This window comes from Drosophila simulans, chromosome 2R (genome assembly GCF_016746395.2).
Source record: "Drosophila simulans strain w501 chromosome 2R, Prin_Dsim_3.1, whole genome shotgun sequence".
Classification (NCBI taxonomy): Eukaryota; Metazoa; Arthropoda; class Insecta; order Diptera; family Drosophilidae; genus Drosophila; species Drosophila simulans.
In genome coordinates, this window is record NC_052521.2 from 8,673,632 (window position 1) to 8,693,028 (window position 19,397).

The following is a 19,397-nucleotide window of genomic DNA, read 5'->3' on the forward strand; positions in this document are numbered from 1 at the left end:
GCTGTTTGGGGGCTGGCTGTTGGTGATGATGATGGTGATTGTGATGATGATGGCGGTGATGATGACGTTTGGAACTGGCAAACCGGGAGCTGTGGGTGCCAGAGGGAGGGGGTGGCGATGTCTGAAGTGAGAGGGGAGGTTGGAGGGGGTAGAGCAAGAGCCGGCCGCCAGGACTTGTGCTGTGCCAAAAGAGTGAGTGAGAGAGGGAGCGAGGGGCACAGAGGCGGAGACGTCGCTGCTGCGAGTGCGAGTGGGGGCGGGCAGGGTGGTAGAAGGAGGGAACGAAGAGGTTGCGGAGGACGTGGAGAGGCAGGGAGAGGAGGCGAGACGAGAGAAAAGCGAAAAAATACTTATAATAAAAGCAACAAAAAACCCGCACAAGCTGAAGAGATACAAACGTACACACGCAGCCAAAGCGCACAAGCACACACACACATACACACATACAGGCGCCGTCGTCGTCGCCTGGCTAAATATTCGCCAGTGTGTGTGTGTTTGTGTGTTAGTTTGGAAGGAGCCAAAGCGGTAGGTAAGTTAACTGGTCGTAGGTTCGCAACAACAAAACCAGAGTCGCAGCAGCACCAGCAGCAGCAAAAGAAAAAGAAGAAGAGAAAGGGAAGCGAGCGCGGGGAACGGGGGGGTTGCTGAGGAACGCGGATCGATGGAGCCATTTGGCTGAACCAGAAGCGAGTCCAGCAGCAGGAAAGGGGGCCCAGCGGCCGACTGTTCGCGCTTAAAGAATTTAAGGCTAAAGTAGCATCAAGAAGAGATACTAAAGGCATTTTATTTTTAAGCAAAATTAATTGGTTGCAAATATTACTGTGCTACGTACTTGCTTTCAAGATAACAGGGTATACGATAACTTGTTCGCAGATTTTTAGGGTACCCTCCACATGGTGCTCCATGTACATATGTACATACGCCCCTGAGCAGGCTCGCCCACTCTCCAATTTTGTACGTCCTGCTCCCCCTCCCTTGCTGCAACACTCAATTTCAAACAAACCTCTTGCGCTCTCTTCTCACATCTTTCACTCTCTCAAAAGCGGCTGTCCTAGCGGTACCAAAAGCTCTGCTGAGCCAAACTGATAAGGATAAGCAAAGATCACTCTCTTGAAGCTCTCTTTGCACAATTCTCAATCGTTATGATATCCTTTCGATATGCCATTGCTTATGCTGTGACCTTGAACTTGGCTGGACGAGACGGGCACGTGACAATCAACAGTTCCATCTTCTGCATTTTAAAATGCATTTAAGCAGCTCTTGCAGCACATTTCGCCTGCCACAAAGTGCGGGCAGCATCGCAATTTTGTCGCGCTTGGGTTTCGTGTCCACACATACATATGTATATATGTACACAAATACATACGTATGTACATACCTAGCACTATAGTGCAACTAGCCCTCTGGTTGCTTTTTCTATGTGGTTGCTGTTGCTGCTTTTTCCTTGTGGGCGGTTAACGCTCAAGCGGTGCGAACGCCCATGTTGCGCCCCTTCCCTGCCCACCCACCTCCGGCAGCTCTCTGTTTTTTCGTCATGATGAGCTTGCCTGGCTGCCTGCTTGTTCTTGTTCTTCTTTACACGTCCTCCAACGACGTTCGCTGTTGGGGCCCCGCTTTTGCTGTTGCTGTTGCTGTCGCTGGTGCTGCTGTTGCTGGTTGTTGTTGGTTCGGGCTGTCTATGCATGTATGTGTGAGTGTGCGTTCGTGTGTGAGTGTGCGCGCGCGGCGGTAGGTGGGGGCGGGGCGGGGCAGGGCGAAGCAGGGGCGGTGCGGCCAGGGGGAGCGGTGGAGTGGGGAGCGTACTTGTGTGTGCATGCAGCTCTCGGCGGCGTCGTCATCGTCGTCGTTTCATTCAAGTGTCCAACGTTTGCCGGAGCGGTCGCACACAGAACGGTAGTCGGATAGTCGGACGGTTGGCAGATTCCGATTTTTGCGCTCGCTCTCCCTTCCGCTCTCTCTTGCTCTCTCGCTCGCCCGCGCTCTCTCCTGCTGTGTACTGTTAGCAAGGAGGCGACCGAAAAATAAGAAGCTTGCCGAAACCGTTAGCAAAGCGCCGTTAGCATGAAGGATGTGAAAGTGGCGCGCGCAATTAGCGAGTCCTCGACTACGTCAGATAACACCTCCGATTTCATCGAGATCGTGAAGAAGTACGATGTGGTGTACAACAATCACAATCCGGATTACAAGAACGTTGAAGTGAAGCTGAAGGTGTGGACGCAAATCGCGGATGAGATAGGTCTTTCAGTGGGTAGGTAATAATTACAAGTAGCACCACCCCCTCGTCAGCCCGGCCCACCACCAAACCCCCTTCCACCCAGCATATAAGAAGGAGGCGCAGGAAATTGAATTACGTAGAACCCACGCACACTGCTGCACTGTATATACACATGTACATATATACAACCTTTGTATATGTACCTGAAAGCGGCCAAACTCAAACCGCCCGGCCTGATATTTTTCGTACGCTGGTACATATACATATGTATATAGAAACTGTACGTACATATGTGTGTGTGTGTGTGTCAGTTGGAGTGCGGTCGGCAAATTGCAGCGAGAAGCAGAAACAAAAAAAAATAAAAGGAAAACACACTGGCACGCAGAAAAAACAAACAAAAACAGTCGATGAGCGAAAACTGCGCGCTCTCTGATGCTGAGAGAGAGAGCGAGAAAGATAGTGACCAGGCCGGAAGGGGGCGGTTGTGGGAGTGGGTAGGCGAGAGCTTTTCAAAACAAAAACATTGCGCACGGCGTTGCCAGGTGCGAAACTGTTACCCAAAACAAGCAACCACCTGTGCTGCACATTTTAATAATTGTATTGCCTATATAAATGATATTTTAACTTTTAGTCAAATATAAATAATTTTTTTATATCATACATTAGTTCTATTTTAAAGTGTATTCAGTCTTAATAGATCACCCTGTGTTCTTTCAACGCCGGCTTAATTTGGGATTGTTATTATGGAAGCAGAATTTAACTGCTTTTGAAGCATACTTCTAATTAAAGTCGTGGAAGATACTAAGCATCGCTTTGCTTTTATGTATGTACAATATACAAAACAAGTCTCATAATTCTCAGAAATGACATAAACGTGTGTAAATATTTATGTAAATCTAATATAATGTCTTACCAGCAAATAAGTTATATTTTGTAAATGCTGTTGTCACTAGGAATCCCTTTTTGAATTGAATTTTAGAATATCACGATTCTTATTCTCTTAATTGCGGATTTATATTCACAATATTGACGCGCAGCTCGCTTATTGCAACTTCTAATGACTTATATTAAAAACTCCAGTACGACTGCATTCGTTGGAAAAGTATTTCGTTGGTCATGAACGGCGGTCACACTGTCCGAAATTTGAATTTCAAACTTGACCCACTATACCCACTACATGTAACAAAAAATAAAATAATATCTAAATCTCTGTTGAAATATGCTTTAGGTAGCTGATAACGTATTGAGCCGCGTCCTTAGGAATTAGCAGTCCTGATAATAGAGTCAACGATAAATTTGTAAGATTGTCTTAGCTCAAAGCTTATTTTATCCTTAAACATTAAATACTGTCTGAAAATAATATTCATCAATAAACTACCAATTTTGCAATGATCTGTACACCAAATGCATAGCTTTTCAACTACTTTGTATATATATACACATCTAAACTTTTCATATTGCATTTGATTTTCAGAGGCCTCCAAACGGAAATGGAAAAATTTAAGGGACAGTTATACAAAGTATCTTCGCTCGTTTCGCGTCGGCACAAAGACGTCCAAGAAGTACCAGTACTGGGCCCATGCGGATCACATGGATTTCCTAAAGCCCTTCCAGGGACCAGGCAGGTGAGTACTCCACATTGCAGCTCATTTGTATAATCGCCGAACTGATCCTCTGACATGTTTTAGGAACTCCGCGAATGGCAATGGAAAATCCAACGACGAGGACGACACAGAATGTGATTTTGGCTACCAAGTTTTGGCCAAGGCGGCCAGCAATGGAGGCGAGGATGAACTGAAGATAACCATTGCCACTGCATCGGCTGGTTGTTCATCCATGGGGACGCACACGGTTAATACCTATACTACCGCATTGAGCAGTACTTCGGCGTCCGGCATAACATCAAGCTTGGGCGCGGCCACGCCCCCGAATATGATCTCTCCAGGCAGCAATTTGGGCGGAACAGGAGGAGGTTCAGGGTCCGTGGGACCGCAAATCCACAACAGCAATAGCAACGGCAGTGCCACCGGAAGTCTAAACTGTGCTGCAGTGGCACCGCTCAGTTCGATGACTCCACCTGCCACCAGTGGCAGCAATTCCGCCGTAGTCCTGCCCCTGCCCATCTCACCCGCATCCTCAGCCGCTGCCGCAGCTGCTGCTGTCAGCAAGGCCAATGCAAATGCGCTGGCCTCTCTGGCTAACCATCTGCCCATGGGCTTGGGCGTGAGCGGACTGGCCCAGCAGATGTTCCCGCTGGCCACGCTCAAGGCGGCGGCAGTGGCTGCTGGTCTTCCCCTGCCACCCACGATCACGCCGCCTGGTTGCAGCACCGGAAGCGCAACCAACAGCAATGTCGGTTGTCTGATCATCGAGCCGCATCTCTTTGCGGCGGCGGACAACTTCAAGAAGGAACTGACAGCGGCTGCGGCTGCTGGAGCACCTCTGGGATTGTTCCAGAACCTGGCCAACCAAGTGCAGAACGCCAATCGCTTGAATGGCAGCTGTCCGAGCTTACCCATGGGGAATCCCACTCCTCCGCCGCCACCGCCAGCTCCATCAGCCTCCAAAGTGCGAAGGGTACAACCATCGCCGCAGACCACGGCCATCAACCTAAGTTGCTCGGGAGGAAATTCCGGACAAACGCAGCCGCAGCAGTCAATGCAAATGCCACAAATTCAACAGCAACAACAGCCGTCGCCCGCCAAAACGCGTAAGATTTGCGATCCGCGTTTTCCCAGCGATTGGGACGTCTCTGCCGTGCTGCAGGCCAACAGAGAACTCGACGCAAACACTCTATTCTTCTTGAGTCTGGCACGGCAGGTGCGAGCTATGCCCATGAAATTTCAGTCGCTCGCCAAGATGCGTTGCATGCGAATCGTCAGTGATTTGGAGCTAGAGCTGGAGAACTTTGATTGCAACGGGGGTGCGCCACCGCCGGATGATTCAGGCGGAGGAGGAGCTGGGAATCTTAAGTACTGCAGCATAGATACTCCGCCACCGCCGCCGCAGGATGGATCCGTGGTCATACCCCCGCCGCCAGTCGGCCCCGAGGGCTCCACGGAGCACTTTGTGTATGTGATGTCGCCGTCGCGTGTGGAGAGCATGATAGACATCTCCTCCGACGAGGAGGCGACCATGAACGGAGCGCCCTCCACGGGCCAGGTTTAAGCGTATTCGTACAAGTTATCTCTAAATTAAAATTAAATTAATCTCAGCTAGGTTCCTTCGGTTGGTCTTTCAATCAGTTTATTTTGGAGCGGCGGGTGATCCGATGCTTAGGTGTACAAAATGTGGAAAAATCTCTGGGACCCGGCAATTTGATGGTACATGACTTTAGTGCGAATGAATTTCATTCAAAATCTCGATGACGAAGGCATCCTCTACTTAGGACTGCACCTTGCCCTTGGTGGTGAAGGCGAAGTAGGCGAATCCGCCGACTAAGAAGGCGGCCAGAAGCTCAGCCTTGATCCAGGGACCCTTGTAGGCACCCTTGGTGGGCACGGAAATGTCGAGCAGCGACTTCACCGATGAAACCTTGTCGCCATCGCGCTGAGCCTTGCGCACATTGGCATAGCCGTCCTCGTCGAAGAGACGCACCTGAACATTGCCGCTGCTGCCCTGCTTGATATCCTCCACCCAGCTCACCTAGTGCGGAACAGAGATTAGCCTTTGCACAAAAGCTGACGCGGCTACTACTGGCTCACCTGGTACTTGTTGTCGCCCACCTTGGCCACCGGCACCACCTTGCCGCAGGGGAACTCGGCGAACAGGCTGGCGGGAGCGGCTCCGCTGCACTGCAGCGTGAACTCACCCACATGGGCCAGCTGGGTCAGAATCGTGGCATCCTGGGTGCTGAAGGAGCTCACGGTGGCCTTGCAGCTTCCGTAGACGCCGGACGCACAAACGGCGGCAATCAGGCAAATGGCGAACAGTTGACGGGACATCTTTCTCAAGTTATGAGGTGGTTTTTATTTAGTAATCAGTGGAATTAGGCGGAACTCTACGGCTATCCAACTCGGCGACCAGCGACTTTCTTTCTCTCTGCAAGCGAACGCCACGACAGCACCGTACATACGTCACGTCACTTGACAGCTACGAAAATTGCCGAAGTCGTTCCAGGACGATGGTCACACTGGTCGTGGCCAGGGCTGGAAGCACTCAGTCAAGAATAGCTACAAAATAGCTAGTATCCCGTGTTAAATGTTTCCGATTTTTTACTTGTAACTGAAAATACTGTTTGAGATAGAGGTTTTAAATGTTTTAAAAACGTTTATCCACACCTTTCTTATACCTATGTGAAATCTATATGTTAAGATAGCTCAAGAAATGTTAAGTTAAGGAGAGATTTCTGTTTGTTGTTTGAATATATTAGTAATTACTACGTATATGTAAACAAAATATATAAAATTCCTGTTTGCCGTTTAAAAGTATTAAGAATTAGTACTTATACATAAAAAATATATACAAATATGGCAAATTTCAGTAAATGAAATCTTTTATAATAAAATCTGTAGGTTTAATTTCCTCCCATATCAATTCAATTTCTATGGATTTCAAAACCACTGAAATATCTAATTTTAAAATAAAAAAAAAGTACATTAAAGTTTAATTTAAAGAAATAAAATTAAAATCATATATTCAAATTGGAATGACAATTTATACTTGATTAGCGGGTTAAATCTCTGTAGTCTCATTTTGATTGAAAGAGTGAAGTTCATATTAAATTATATATTACATTTATTTGTACATATATTATACATTTAAACAAAATTGGAATGTTTCAAGCAAAAATTTCTCAGCTACGATCGAGTACCGAATGCAATTCATCAGTTTGGAGGATGCTGCTTCAGATCGCTATGGTCGATATAGAAGTCGAGACATAAGGTCATCAATTTCAAAAATATTGAAATGAAACTAGCATCATATCAAACCGAACTTTTATCAGATTGGTGGCTTTATTTTTATTTCGGCAAATTCATAAAGTTCCTTTTTGAAAACGATTTTGAGGCGATTACTTTTGCAATACATTTACGTGGGGCTGACTTTGAAATATGTAAGTATCTATTTCATTTAAAGTCAATAGATAAAGTCCAGGCCGTTCCAGTCACAGTAATTTCGTACCGACTGCACTTCTAATTAAAATAAGTTTTCGTCTGACAGTTTTGCTATGGTACCGTTCTGTGATCGGTTACGACTTAGTCCAATATTTATGGCACTTCGATTGCAATTGATTTCGAATTGCAGCAGTCAGAGGAAGCGAGAGTCCTGTCCAAACGGCAGGGAGTCTTCAAAGTCGGGCCATAAGCATTGAGTATTGACTGGTGGCAGTGATTAATGCCCATCCAACTCGAATGGGGCTTTCAGCTTTGTTTTAAGTACATTTTATTGGCAATCGGAAAATCGGATACTATCGTACAAATACTTTGGCTAACAGGCATACGAGTGTATGTGGCTGTGACCTTGAAGTGGGCCTGATTTGGTTTTGCTTTTTTTTCGGTTTTATGCCATTTTGTGTTTGTGTTTGCCGCCACCGCTCGACTCGGCTCCACCATTCTGCTATGTTCGTTACTTTCCTTTGATTGCCACCGCGCACGGAACTTTTCCACCGAACTTTGCATGTCTTTGATGAATTTGAAATTGTCACAAATGTGAAAGTTTTTCACTTGCCATCCCATCCGGTGCCCATCCGCAGATACAGATACTCATACTAATATCCGCATTGTGACAACAACTGAATTTGCATCTAACATTTCGCTGACATTGAGCGACTTGTACGCATTTCTCCTTCCTCCTCTCAACTTCTTCCTTTTTCCTGCTTTTTTTTTTTTTGGCCACTATATTCATTCATTCATGGCCGGATTTGCATATTGCCAAAAAATGCCGTAATCCTTTCGATTAAGAGGCGTTCGGTGGGTGGTCCGCAAATGAAAACAAAAGTTCGTGCGGGTTCATTGAGTCGCAGTCGAAAACTTGCCAGACCCACCGAAATTGCACGTGTCTTTGGGGGCAGGAGTGGGTTGATCCGGGGTTGGCAGGTGGATCGACGGATGCATTGCGCAAAATTAAGTGCACTCTGAACGGAAACTAAATTGGTACTTAGATTGCCAACATAGAAACAGGCCAAGTTTTGGCATTGTATATTTATTTTCATAGTATTTTAAGAGCTCAAGGTACCCATTTCATTAAAATATTATACTAAGTTAATACTAGTACTAAGTCTAAGTTTTTTTAAAGGTTTTTTCATATAAAAAACAAAACAATTATTAACAGGAAACATTTATTAATCGAGCACAATAGCTCAATTGCCTTAAAATATATATTTTTTTAATTTTTCCTAGATCTATCCCAATTCTTTCAGTGTATTTCGGTGTATGGTTGTCTGACGTGTGGGTGTGAGCAGGAAATGGAACAAAGAACCGAACTCTAAGGAGAGCCTGAGCCAGCATAACAGGCGACTCCTTGCCAACGTTGCGATTTTGTTGATTGTTTGTTGGCAACATAAACGAAGCCCCCTCCAAAACAAAAAAAAACCGATTCCGATTCCGATTCCGGTTCGGAGTCCGAAATTCTTCATTCACAAAACGCAGTCGGTGCAGGGCATTCGAGCCAAGTGGACGTGGAAGCCACCTCGATCTCGGCCAGACGGGGATCGCATTTGCAAAGTGGCTTTCGCTTTCGTGACGGATCACGGTTTACGGTTGGCGGCTCGTTGGTGCCTCGCTCGTGGGTTTCCATTTCAGAGCGTCTGCTTTGTTGACAAAGTTATTGCCTCCGGCTTAATGACTTGGTAATTGATTTGCATTCGATGTGCCACATTGATTGGCAATCGAAACGTAAGGCACCCCTCTTGCAACTCCGGCCCAGAAGCTCTTCACCATCGAGGGCCCACTCCATTCCGGTAACCGCTCATTGTCACCGTTGCTAATCAAGGTTATCAAGGATAAACTGGCTGTCACCATGTCGCTGTCTGTGGCCAGCCGTCGTCGCCTCCAGACGACAAACGCTGCATCGTCCGTGGTGAACCCATCCTCATCCACTTCCGGCGGGCGCTATCACCTGCCGCTGTCCGTGCGGAAGCAGCACTCCTTCATCGAGCCCACGTCCAGATTCTCGACGCAGCAGAGGGGCTACCTCTCCAGAGGTCTTTCCGTGGGCCGATCCATCGAGAACATCCGTCAGAAGCTCTATCCCGTGGGCAGGCAGGCGTCTCTGGCCGTCGAGGAGACCACGCCGCGTACTGCACCACGCATCACAGCGTCACAGGTGCAGGGCTTACGGCTAAGGGACAGAAGTCTGGTGGCCTGGTCTTCCACTTCGTCATTGCTAAAGGACCAGGAGCCGGAACGGGCTGCACAGGTGGAACAGCCCGAGGACAAGATGTGAGTACTGTAACTAGATGATATGATAATGATATGCAGAATATGAATAGGAACTTGTAGCTTTAGCTAACTAAACTAACTAAAAGATTATTTCTAAAGGCAAGGGTTAGTTTAAATTAGCTAAGACATTCCTAAAGTGTCGAAAGGGTCATAAGCTACATTTGGTGGATTGTCGCACCTATGGAAACCCACCGGGGATCCCATTGTTTGACCTTGCTGCTAGCAAGTCGGGTGCGTATTGGGTACCACTCACTGCATGCGTATACGTAATAAGCCCCATGAATCCGGCCGTAAATGCTGTCCTGATATCATCTATATAAATATGCCGAAAGTGACACTTTCGATATGGGCGTCGCGTCAAGTTGTGTGTGCAATTTGCATGCTTCACGCCCAAATCAAACGTCTAAAGTTTTATGTTCCAGTGCATAACACACGCTAGACATGCTCGAGGTAAGGAGCCAATGGGAGGAGCCGGCGACTCCCACGCAAAACAGCGACCCACCGCCTGGCGGCACACTTAAGTCGATCATTGGCTCGAAACGCTGACAAGATAGCTGGCTGAAAAGCGGAAAACTTGCCTGATAGCAGCGACGGCGGGTTCAACGGCCGCCAGATTCGTCGACTCACTTTCATCGGGCCGGCTTTTCGGGCGCCAATTGGCAACGTAATTGACATGGTTTCCTTTCACCCGTGCCCGGTGGGTGTGGCGGAACCCAACACCCAAGTTAATTTCTATTTCTGTGCCTTGCATGATTCGGAATCGAGAACAGCATAAATTGCCCCGCAACTAATGCCAAATAATTTGATTTAAATTTAGCCGGGTGGCGGGAGTAGGTCACTCGAAACTTTCCATTTTCATTTCCCATTTCCCACTTTCCTCATGCCTTTCCACATGCATTTCCATTTCCATTTCGATTTCGATATCCCCAAACGTTACATTCTGTAGCTCCTATTTTCATTATCCGTTTGCAGCAGCGCCAAGGCGGACAAGAATCGCATTAATCTGAACATAGTGCTGTCGCAGACCATAAGGGCCACCAACGAGAGAGAGCAGGAACCGGAACCGGAAGTGGACGCGGACCTGGAAGCGGAGCGAGCCAGCGACATCGAGGGCAGCCATCCGGTGGAGAACCCGGACATCCAATTGAGCATCTCGCCGGCTCTGACCGTCCAGAGGCGTCCGCCTTTGGTGCGTGCTATGTCCGCTCCGGTCCGTGGACTGGACGAGAGCAGCAAGGGCGTCATAGCCGCCAGCAAGCGCAGCCAGCAGAAGTTGCGCCGACGCAAGATCTTCACGAGAACGCCCTCGTCCTCCGTACCGCTCGATGTCATCGGGGATCATTCTACGTCCTCCGTCGCCGGAAACGCCTCCAAGAAGGCTTTGAATCGGGCGCGCAGCGTCGTTGCCCCCGATGTGATTACCCTGGTATCCCTGTTGAGTTCCGAGGGCAGCGACTCCGAGCGGGAGGATAACAGTTCAGTGGCGGTATCGTCGCCGCCAACTGGCGGATCGGAAAAACAAACATCGGGCGCCTCGCAGCGAAGGGCGCCTTTGTTGAGGAAGACGGGCAAATCGGGTAAGTGCCAAGATCTGCTTTGCCAACCGGTTGGGGATCGGGTTAAAATCTGGCCATTTCAAGGTCTATAAACTAACCAATTTCAACTAAAGACTCTAAAACCATTGAAACCGAACTAAAGCTTTCTGGCAGTCTCGTTTCAAGACAGCTATCCGCCCACCTTCCAACTGGCCTCCAAGGAGTACTCGCACATGATACGCCGAGGATCGATAGCACCTCTGGCAGCCCGAATCCGAGCCAATCGACCGCCCACGGCGCCGCCAGTTTCCATTTTTCTGACCGACGTCCAGGCCAAAATGGACCAGCAGCCGAAGAAGGAGGGTGGAGGTGACCCACCCGTTGCCACCTTGTCGCCGGACGAGGCCAAGAAGGAGAACAACAACAATGCGGCCAACTGCGAGGACCAACAGCCGCAGCCGGATCACAACTATCCGGCGTATGTGCGCAGTCTGAAGGAACGCGAGTGCTGGAAGTTGCACCAGAAGATGGGCGCCAAGGGCGTCAGTGTGAGCTATGAAACGGTGTTGAGGGGTATGCTCACGCCCACGGAGTTCCGGCACTTCCAAAAGCAGCGGGAGCAGGAGGAGGCCCGGGTACTCGAGGAGGCGGAGGCTGCCGAAGCGGCTGCTGCAGCCGCAATCCTCGAGAGCGGCGAAAAGGAGGGTCGCAAGCCACCAGTCACGGCCATCGAACGCCTCTCCGAAGCTCTGCTCCAGAGCAAGTAGGGAACTGACGGATGGGAAACCAAGTTCCAGTTCCATGGAACCCGACCATTAAATTGCATTTGCCCCTAGAGGATGTAGTAGTAGTAGTGGAGCACTCGTTAAAACGCAATCGCACCCCGCTGAGACACCATATCGGCGTCCACCCGTAGTTCTAGATGGTACCGTACCAAACCGTAGATCCATTGAACCCGTATTTACTGTATGGCGGAACTCAAGCTTACGTGGACGCTGAGCCTGGCCAATAATTGTAGACCCAACGTAGATCCTTAACAATAAAGAGTACTAGAAGACACCTAAAAGCCAGAGATTGGAGAACTTTTTGGGTAATATTTATTGATAAATATGCATAATATTTATTCGATATTACAAAGCAACAATTTTCCATGTATTCGGTCGCAGATGAAGAAAAGGTTGTTTTTACAAAAATGCATTATAAAAGATAGATTTTGGAAAACAATAAGATAGATTGGGTTTTGAAAGTAACATTTGGAAACTGAAAAATGATTTAATCTGATATGCGTTGTTGCGTTTTTCATATATGTGTGTGTATATCCTTCGATGTTGAGGGTAAGTTTAATGGATTAGGGTAATGTAAATTGAGCAGAATTCAACGGTGAAAGAATTTCAACTATAATTAGACAGCTATCAATTATGGCTATCGATGGCTATTACTTGGCCCTCTCCTGTCGAATGGAGTTGGCCAGAAAGCAGGCCAGAACGATGCCCAAAATCTGGATAAAAGCAATGCCAATGCCCACACCGATCAGGATGATGGCGTTCTTCTCGATCCGATCCTTGAGCTTGCCAACACAACCGTCCTGGAAGTACTTATCCTTGCCGAGAGCCGGTGAGTCCAGGCAGTGACCCACGGTCGTGTCGATGAACTGCGGCTGACAACAGCTGCCCGGCAGCGTTTTGTTCGCACTGAGTGTCCTCCAGTCCGCCGGAGAGTCGACTCCGCAGCACATCAGCTTCTGCTGGATGTTGTCCCAGGCCATGGTGTCTTCGCTGTTCGATCGCTTGATGGACTCCTGCAGCGAGTTCTTCACCATTCCCTCCAAGTCCTTCTTGAAAACGCTGGCCGCAATACCGACGGCCAGCTCCACAATGAAGATGACGGCCAGAAGGACAGCGAACTGTTAATGAAACTCGAATGGATTAGGGGATCTTTCTTAGGAGCTTCTTTAGAAAGCCTACCGTAATTAGAAGCGTTGGTGACTCCTTGATCGCTCCGAAACAGCCCAGCGAAGCTATCAGGAATATGATCAGGCCCGTGACTATGAGGACAATCGGCGGCGCAAGGACTCGACCCTCGACAAAGTGATTGAATTCATTCACATCGGCCAGGACAACGGCACCAGCTATAAGAATTCCCAGGCCGGAGATCTGTAAGACATATGATACCTCCGATTAATCGAATCGACCTCCAATGGAATCGTTAAGCAATTTAGCTAATGGCTTCCAATCATGTCCTAATTTGGCTTGGCAGGCATTTATATTTACATTCCCTATTCTAATTGAACGATAAAAATCGCCCACGACTTGGTCAATGGCATTTCCATGTTCAAGTCCGAAAGTCGCCTGTTTGCGCAGTTGGTCAATGCGAAGGACACCCGATGTCCATGTCCTTTGGAGCACGCATACATCACTTGCATGTCGTTACAGGCCATCGCGTTTGAACATTATCCGATTTTCCGATTTTCCGATGGAACTAGTACCAGTCAATGGCGAGTGAGAGTGCCATTTTCCAGCGATACTTATCTAAATGAGGCAGGCGAACAAGACTCGATGCACAAGCGTAATTATAGTGCTTATGGCGAATTATAACTAATTATAACTAATAACAAAAATAAATCAGGCAGAATATTACGATTGGACGAGCAAAAATATGTATCTGCTTTTAGAGCTACAATTCAATCAGTTTCATAATTGAAGTAACAGTTTGCATCTCGAAAATTCCCAGAAAATGATTATGTAATTTCACAAAAGTTTAAGATTCGTTTTTGAAAATAATATCATTTTGATTGGCATATGAGTTGTTAGGAACAAGGTGTTTCGGAGAATGATGCAATGTATTTAACTGATTTAGTATGTATTTAACTTATGTATCACTTGCACTTACCGCAAACAGCACATTAAATGCGAATAAGACATATTTAATTAAACTCGGACCGCAAGAACGCATTTTGAGATTTAAAGAATTAAAGTTATTTAAACTTTAGATCAATTTAAATATATATAACTTAGGGATCCCGAGCGATGGCCCGATTCGACTGACCGCACTGAAGTTTAACCGCGAACTGACCGGAGCGACGGTCCGGCCGGGCTTTAGAAGGGCCCGGTTCTGTTGTGGCCACTTGCCACTGGCCGGGTTGGTGGTGGCAACGGATCCGGATTGCGGTTTGGGTACGCTAGCAATGGTTAGCGGCGGAACAAAAGCGAAAGCGAGTGAAAGTCTTGGAGGCCCGTTTCGAATTCAGGCCAGGCATGATTAGGCTGGAATCGGAATAGGGATCGGGCATGGGCCTATGAGGAAGTATAGGGGCTGGAACTCCCCGGGCTGGCTTATTTCACTGTTGATTTAGCATTCGATACCAAAGAACTTTGACCAAAGCACAGGTGAGGCGATTGGTTGCGTTTTGTGGGTCGCCCGGGGCTTACCTCACTTCGCCCACGAATGGCTCCACCGCCATCTCCAGCTGGATTCCGGGTGGGTCATTGCACTTATTACCATAAAAATTGTGCTGGGCGCCCACGTCTATGTGTTTCCCTTTAAAGTTCAGCACTTGGCACTTGGAGCTCGACCGGGCCCAAGGCGAAATTAATTGCGTGCTTTCGTGCGCGGCAAGGAAAGTTGTAAATGCTTTCTCTTTCATGGGGACTGTGCGAAATAATTAAAGACGCCCAGAAGTATGCCACAGTTTTTCGGATGATGTTAGTGTTGCGTGTCGGGAATTATGGCCCTAAGTTTTGTAGAATCCCACTGGGTGACCCACCCTGGCTGACCCTATCTGGTCGAAGAAATCTAGAAAAAATAAAAACAAAAACTGTTGCTTGACCATTAGTTGGTGGCTTGGAATCGGAATCACTGGGAAGTGCAGTTCTCTGAATGATTGGAGGACAAATATTTTGTGAAGGCTTCCGCAATTTAAAGCAAATTGTGCCCATTTGCTGGCACAGAAAAGTGTATAGGTAGGAAAAGCTTTGATGACGTCGAATTTCCATAGGATACGCCAGTTCTATATATAGTTTTCCTACCAACTTAGGGTGTTCATTTATTTGGTAACCTATTTTAGGGAACAAACAGCTATTTGTCCTTAGAAATCAACATACCAAATTGAAGTGTTATTTAATTCTCTTGATAACTTACTACTACTTTGATTTTTCGAACAGTAAAATTGAAAGACCTTGTCTAATCTTTACTATAAAATTAGAGCTAACCCTTATCTGTTGCTCATTTTGATCAACTTTAGTTACTATCTAAGCACGTACAAATTGCAAACACCCGAAATACAAATAACAAACTTTATTATCGATCAATTCAAACACTTTACAAGTAGCTTAGTTAGTTCCTTTGAGTTCTCTATTTGGGTGGATAATGCTGGAGTATTATAATTACTGTTGTGGTGGTGTGCGACTTATGGTTGTGGTTAGTGTGTAAGTGGGTATGCAGATCTCTACGATGGCCAACAATCCCATGCCACATGCGTGCATACGATCCGATCCGGGTGCATGCTGCGGGTTAGTCAAGGCTGCGGGCCATGATGAAGGCCACGATGACGGTCAGGATGGAGAAGGAGTAGCGCAGGGCGCCGGCGCCACCATCGCGACATGGCCACTCGTCCACATCCGAGCTGCAATTAGAAGGTGGAACAGGCGAACGGTGTAGTCTCGCGATCTCACAGATACAATTGGTGCGACAACGGATACGGATAGGGGTATGGCTGCGGATATGGATATGGGTATGGGTATGGCGAGGGATAGCGCTGGAGTGGATAGACAACATGATCTTGTGGCTCCCCATGGGGCACATAGTACAGTGGCTGATGGCGTGGTGTTGATGGAGCAGGTGCAGGTGCAGGTACAGATGGGCCACTGGAAAACATACAATGTGAGTTGGATTGAACCCTGGTTGGACATCAGTAAACTTCCGATTCCAGCGGCTGTTGTTATTCCAATAGCCCCTTCTCTTGGCCAACCCACCGACTAATGCTAATGATATTAGTAAAAATGATAGGTAAGAAGGCGCTCTATGTCATACCTACCCACTCAGAAAAGCAACCCCAGCAAAGCGCGACAGTTTGTTTAGGCCATGAATGAGGTGGTAGAACACAAGTGGCACAGAGTATGCTAATGTTTAGCTTAGATTTCGGTTAATTTTTGTTGATTTTATTACACACAAACACACACACAAACGAAGGGAGAATCGAGTGAGTCAGTGAACTGAGACAGTTAATTGAGGGAAATGTGTAAGCCAAACATGTAAGGGTGAGTGTGATTGTGGGTGGGAAATTTGGGAAAATTGGGAAAACATTTCATTAGTTACTGCGCCTGGAGTTACACAACTACACATAAAGTATTCGAGCAGCATATTGATTTGGCTGGCACATAGGAAGGGATATTTACTTGATGCCAATAACACCACAGGCTGAAAGAATCGTTTAAAACAAATATTTGATTATTTTTGCAATCACCGTTCTACACTGACTACTTACCAATGCGGCCGCCTGCATTGCCGGTCTTCTTGGAATCCGTATGGTTGCCCAGACCGAGATCATCCTCCAGTTCGTGGAGCACAACTCCCCTGCCAATGATGCCCAGCTTGCCAGTTAGGGTGATCACCTGATCCGTGTATGTGATGTCGATAATGCCCGTGGAGTTGGCCTCCAGGTTGCCCAGATCGCCAACATGACGCACCTCGTGATCGGGGCCACCGTGATCAACCTGAGACATAAAAGTCATATTAGTGATATTATAATTAAGACACCTAATCCTCATCTACCTTATCGGGGTTATAGTGAGCACCCATGCTGAGGCATCCATTGGTCAGATCTCCCTTCTCGTGGATGTGGAAGCCATGCTTGCCCTCCTTCAATCCCTCCAGCTGGACGCGCACATGGACATTCTGGCCACAGTCGTTCTGCGTAAAGGTCACGTTGCCCTTGACCTGGGTGTTATCCGATTGCACGGGTCCGATCAGATAGGCAATGGCTTGAATGGGCATATTGCGCTGCAAAGTAAGTGCAGTGTCCTAATTATAAGTGGATTTTCAAATTATCGAGATTTTATATAACTTACCGTCTGCGCAGCAGAGCAAATTGTGGCGCAAAGTGCCAGGCTAACAACAAGATATTGCATCATTTTGAACTGCAAGGAAATCATAGTTAGATTAGACACGTGTCGTCTGAAATGTTTAAATATCTATAAATAAATATTATTGAATTAAGTGGCACAAGCCACAAATGCCAGCAGGGATGATCTACTGGACATAGCTAAAAGTTAACTTAATGATAATCCCGAGATTTGGATAATTGATAGGGTTTTAAGATTAAAAACATTTTTCAAACTACTTATATAATACTTTTTACTAAAGCTTTAAATGATTTTAAGCCCAATTCTTCTATGTGAGCAGGGCTTATGTCTTGTAATCCCAAATTCCGCGATGCCAGCTCATCTCTATCACTTGAATTCCAGCTCATCTCTGGCTTGGACGTCATCAGGTGTACATTCTCTTGATTCCATTTAACCCGACAGTTGTGTGCGGAATTGAAGCGCCTAGCCTCAATTTATGAAACGATTTGTGGGTCATATATGATGTGCGAACGGGTATTATTACCTATGTGTGTGAATAATGAGCGATACCCAAACGAAACTAAATGCAAACAGCCTTTTTCACAGGGTTAAGTGTGGCTGCGGGAAGGTCAATCAACAATCTCTTTTTCGTACGCACTTCGCTTCCAAAGTCCCATGAATGAAATGGATGGGGGTGTCACTACTTTATCGTGGCAATATTTGTTTATGGGTCCGGTTTTCTTACGGTCTTATCAATGTGTCTGCGATATGCTGGCGATCTTGCACGACCGAGTTCTAAAGCGATCTTCAAACGCGGTCAGTACCTGCTCTACACACGTATCCTTATCTGCACTTGAACTCGGTTCCATAATTTACGATTCTCACGCTCGTTGAGCGACTGAATTTCGGCACTATCTCGGGAACTAAAAATGCCATTGTCATTACCTATAAGTATTTTAATCTTTTTTGCTAGCTATTTACTTATTCTGGTTCAAACTGTCACGAAATGGGTCACAAATTGCAACTAATAGCCACTGCTTGTCCATCAAATGAGGTTTATTAGGGCTCTGGCTTGCTTATTAAATATGATTGATTTGAAAATAATAACTCAATTTGAGTTTTACCTACAAACGATACCCTAACGAAACGAACGTCTAATTTAAACGCCGAAGCTATGCAGTTTTGAGATAAGAACAAGACATAATTTCCATATATCGATATCGAATATCGTAAACACTTGTTCAACTGTTCACGATTGGAAATTGAAATTTTTATTGAAGTTTTAAGCCGTGGAATGTGTGGATTGTAATGGATATGTATTTTCTGTCTGGTCTGAAGTGAACTTTTGCCCACTCATTTTTCTGGATTAATAACTGGTTACCTTAACCCACTCAAGGGTGAGCGGACAGCGAGTGAGAGAATCAAAAATCAGTGAAGTAAACTGCGTTTTTGCGGTAACTGGTTTTTTTTTTTTGGTAACACGCAATTGTGTGTAATATATCTAAATCTGGTTCTAAAGCGTAAGCAAACCAATAAATTATAAAAGCGTATAATTATCGCAATTAACTTCAACTTCAGCTTAACCTTCACCCAATATTCGCGTTTCCTAGCCCTTGATCTTCTTTTTTCGCGTCCGTTGCAAACTCACCTTGTTAGCAACTATTTAATAATTGGGTACTGATTGTTTTTTGCGAGAATTAAGCGATTGCACCTCTTTACCGTTGGAGAACTGCGACGGAACTGTTTCGAGCCCCTGGCATTGCCATCGCAAATCGACTCGCTGAGAGAACATTGGGGCAGATTTGGCGAGAGCGAGAAGACCGCAGAATGGAGAATAGAGAGCGCCACCAGGTGGAGCGGCGGGTATTGCATTTGGCGGTCAGCACGATCGCGTGGGCGAGAGTTCCGCTCTCCGGTTTATCTCGGGCTTACTTCATCGCTCTATCTCCCTCGTTGAGTTTTTATCAACTGCAGATTGATCATTTGATATATTTATTATCCTATTAACTGCCTTTTATAATTATATCCAAATTATAGCTATTAAGTAATTCTTTGAACTTACTAAAAGCGCAGCTGAAACACGCTAACGTGCTTTTCATTTGAATACCTTATCACTGTGGCGTCATAAAATATGTGCCAGGCTCGTGCCTACAATGGAGGTCGTAAATATTGGCATGCTTTCCAGATAGGGAGAAGCAATTTGAAGAAC

General features: G+C 46.5%; 5 protein-coding genes across 9 annotated transcripts; 2 read left to right on the forward strand and 3 right to left on the reverse strand.

Annotated features, from left to right (window-relative positions):
* The first annotated feature begins 1,823 nt into the window (after nt 1-1,823).
* Nucleotides 1,824-5,433, forward strand: LOC6733992. 2 transcript variants are annotated; one of them, XM_002081000.4, is made up of 3 exons: nt 1,824-2,248; nt 3,690-3,840; nt 3,904-5,433. In XM_002081000.4, exons 1-3 carry the CDS (start codon nt 2,062-2,064, stop codon nt 5,381-5,383), a joined length of 1,818 nt encoding a protein of 605 aa, XP_002081036.1. In that variant the 5' UTR covers nt 1,824-2,061; the 3' UTR covers nt 5,384-5,433. The 2 variants fall into 2 exon arrangements, with proteins under 2 accessions (XP_002081036.1, XP_044778691.1); XM_044922756.1 differs by lacking the exon at nt 1,824-2,248 and adding an exon at nt 3,369-3,513.
* A 6-nt stretch (nt 5,434-5,439) lies between these two features.
* Nucleotides 5,440-6,327, reverse strand: LOC6733993 (translocon-associated protein subunit delta). The gene is made up of 2 exons (XM_002081001.4): nt 5,920-6,327; nt 5,440-5,860 (listed from the first exon to the last, which is right to left on the reverse strand). Exons 1-2 carry the CDS (start codon nt 6,157-6,159, stop codon nt 5,600-5,602), a joined length of 501 nt encoding a protein of 166 aa, XP_002081037.1. The 5' UTR covers nt 6,160-6,327; the 3' UTR covers nt 5,440-5,599.
* A 2,444-nt stretch (nt 6,328-8,771) lies between these two features.
* Nucleotides 8,772-12,195, forward strand: LOC6733994. 2 transcript variants are annotated; one of them, XM_016167834.3, is made up of 3 exons: nt 8,772-9,594; nt 10,567-11,171; nt 11,316-12,195. In XM_016167834.3, exons 1-3 carry the CDS (start codon nt 9,173-9,175, stop codon nt 11,894-11,896), a joined length of 1,608 nt encoding a protein of 535 aa, XP_016027024.1. In that variant the 5' UTR covers nt 8,772-9,172; the 3' UTR covers nt 11,897-12,195. The 2 variants fall into 2 exon arrangements, with proteins under 2 accessions (XP_016027024.1, XP_002081038.2); XM_002081002.4 differs by having other exon boundaries at nt 8,773-9,594; nt 11,304-12,195.
* Nucleotides 12,196-12,209: 14 nt separating this feature from the next.
* On the reverse strand, nt 12,210-14,171 carry LOC6733995 (CD63 antigen). Its single transcript, XM_016182293.3, has 3 exons — nt 14,019-14,171; nt 13,094-13,282; nt 12,210-13,032 (listed from the first exon to the last, which is right to left on the reverse strand). The coding sequence occupies exons 1-3, from the start codon at nt 14,079-14,081 to the stop codon at nt 12,565-12,567; spliced, it is 720 nt and encodes a 239-aa protein (XP_016027025.1). The 5' UTR covers nt 14,082-14,171; the 3' UTR covers nt 12,210-12,564.
* A 1,236-nt stretch (nt 14,172-15,407) lies between these two features.
* LOC6733997 (extracellular superoxide dismutase [Cu-Zn]) lies at nt 15,408-18,970 on the reverse strand. Of its 3 annotated transcripts, none has more exons than XM_016182292.3 (6): nt 18,837-18,970; nt 17,195-17,263; nt 16,899-17,126; nt 16,612-16,840; nt 16,523-16,544; nt 15,408-15,991 (listed from the first exon to the last, which is right to left on the reverse strand). In XM_016182292.3, the coding sequence occupies exons 2-6, from the start codon at nt 17,255-17,257 to the stop codon at nt 15,796-15,798; spliced, it is 738 nt and encodes a 245-aa protein (XP_016027027.1). In that variant the 5' UTR covers nt 17,258-17,263; nt 18,837-18,970; the 3' UTR covers nt 15,408-15,795. The 3 variants fall into 3 exon arrangements, with proteins under 3 accessions (XP_016027027.1, XP_016027026.1, XP_039148869.1); XM_016182291.3 differs by having other exon boundaries at nt 15,408-15,750; nt 18,837-18,855; XM_039292935.2 differs by lacking the exon at nt 18,837-18,970 and having other exon boundaries at nt 17,195-17,282.
* Nucleotides 18,971-19,397: the final 427 nt, after the last annotated feature.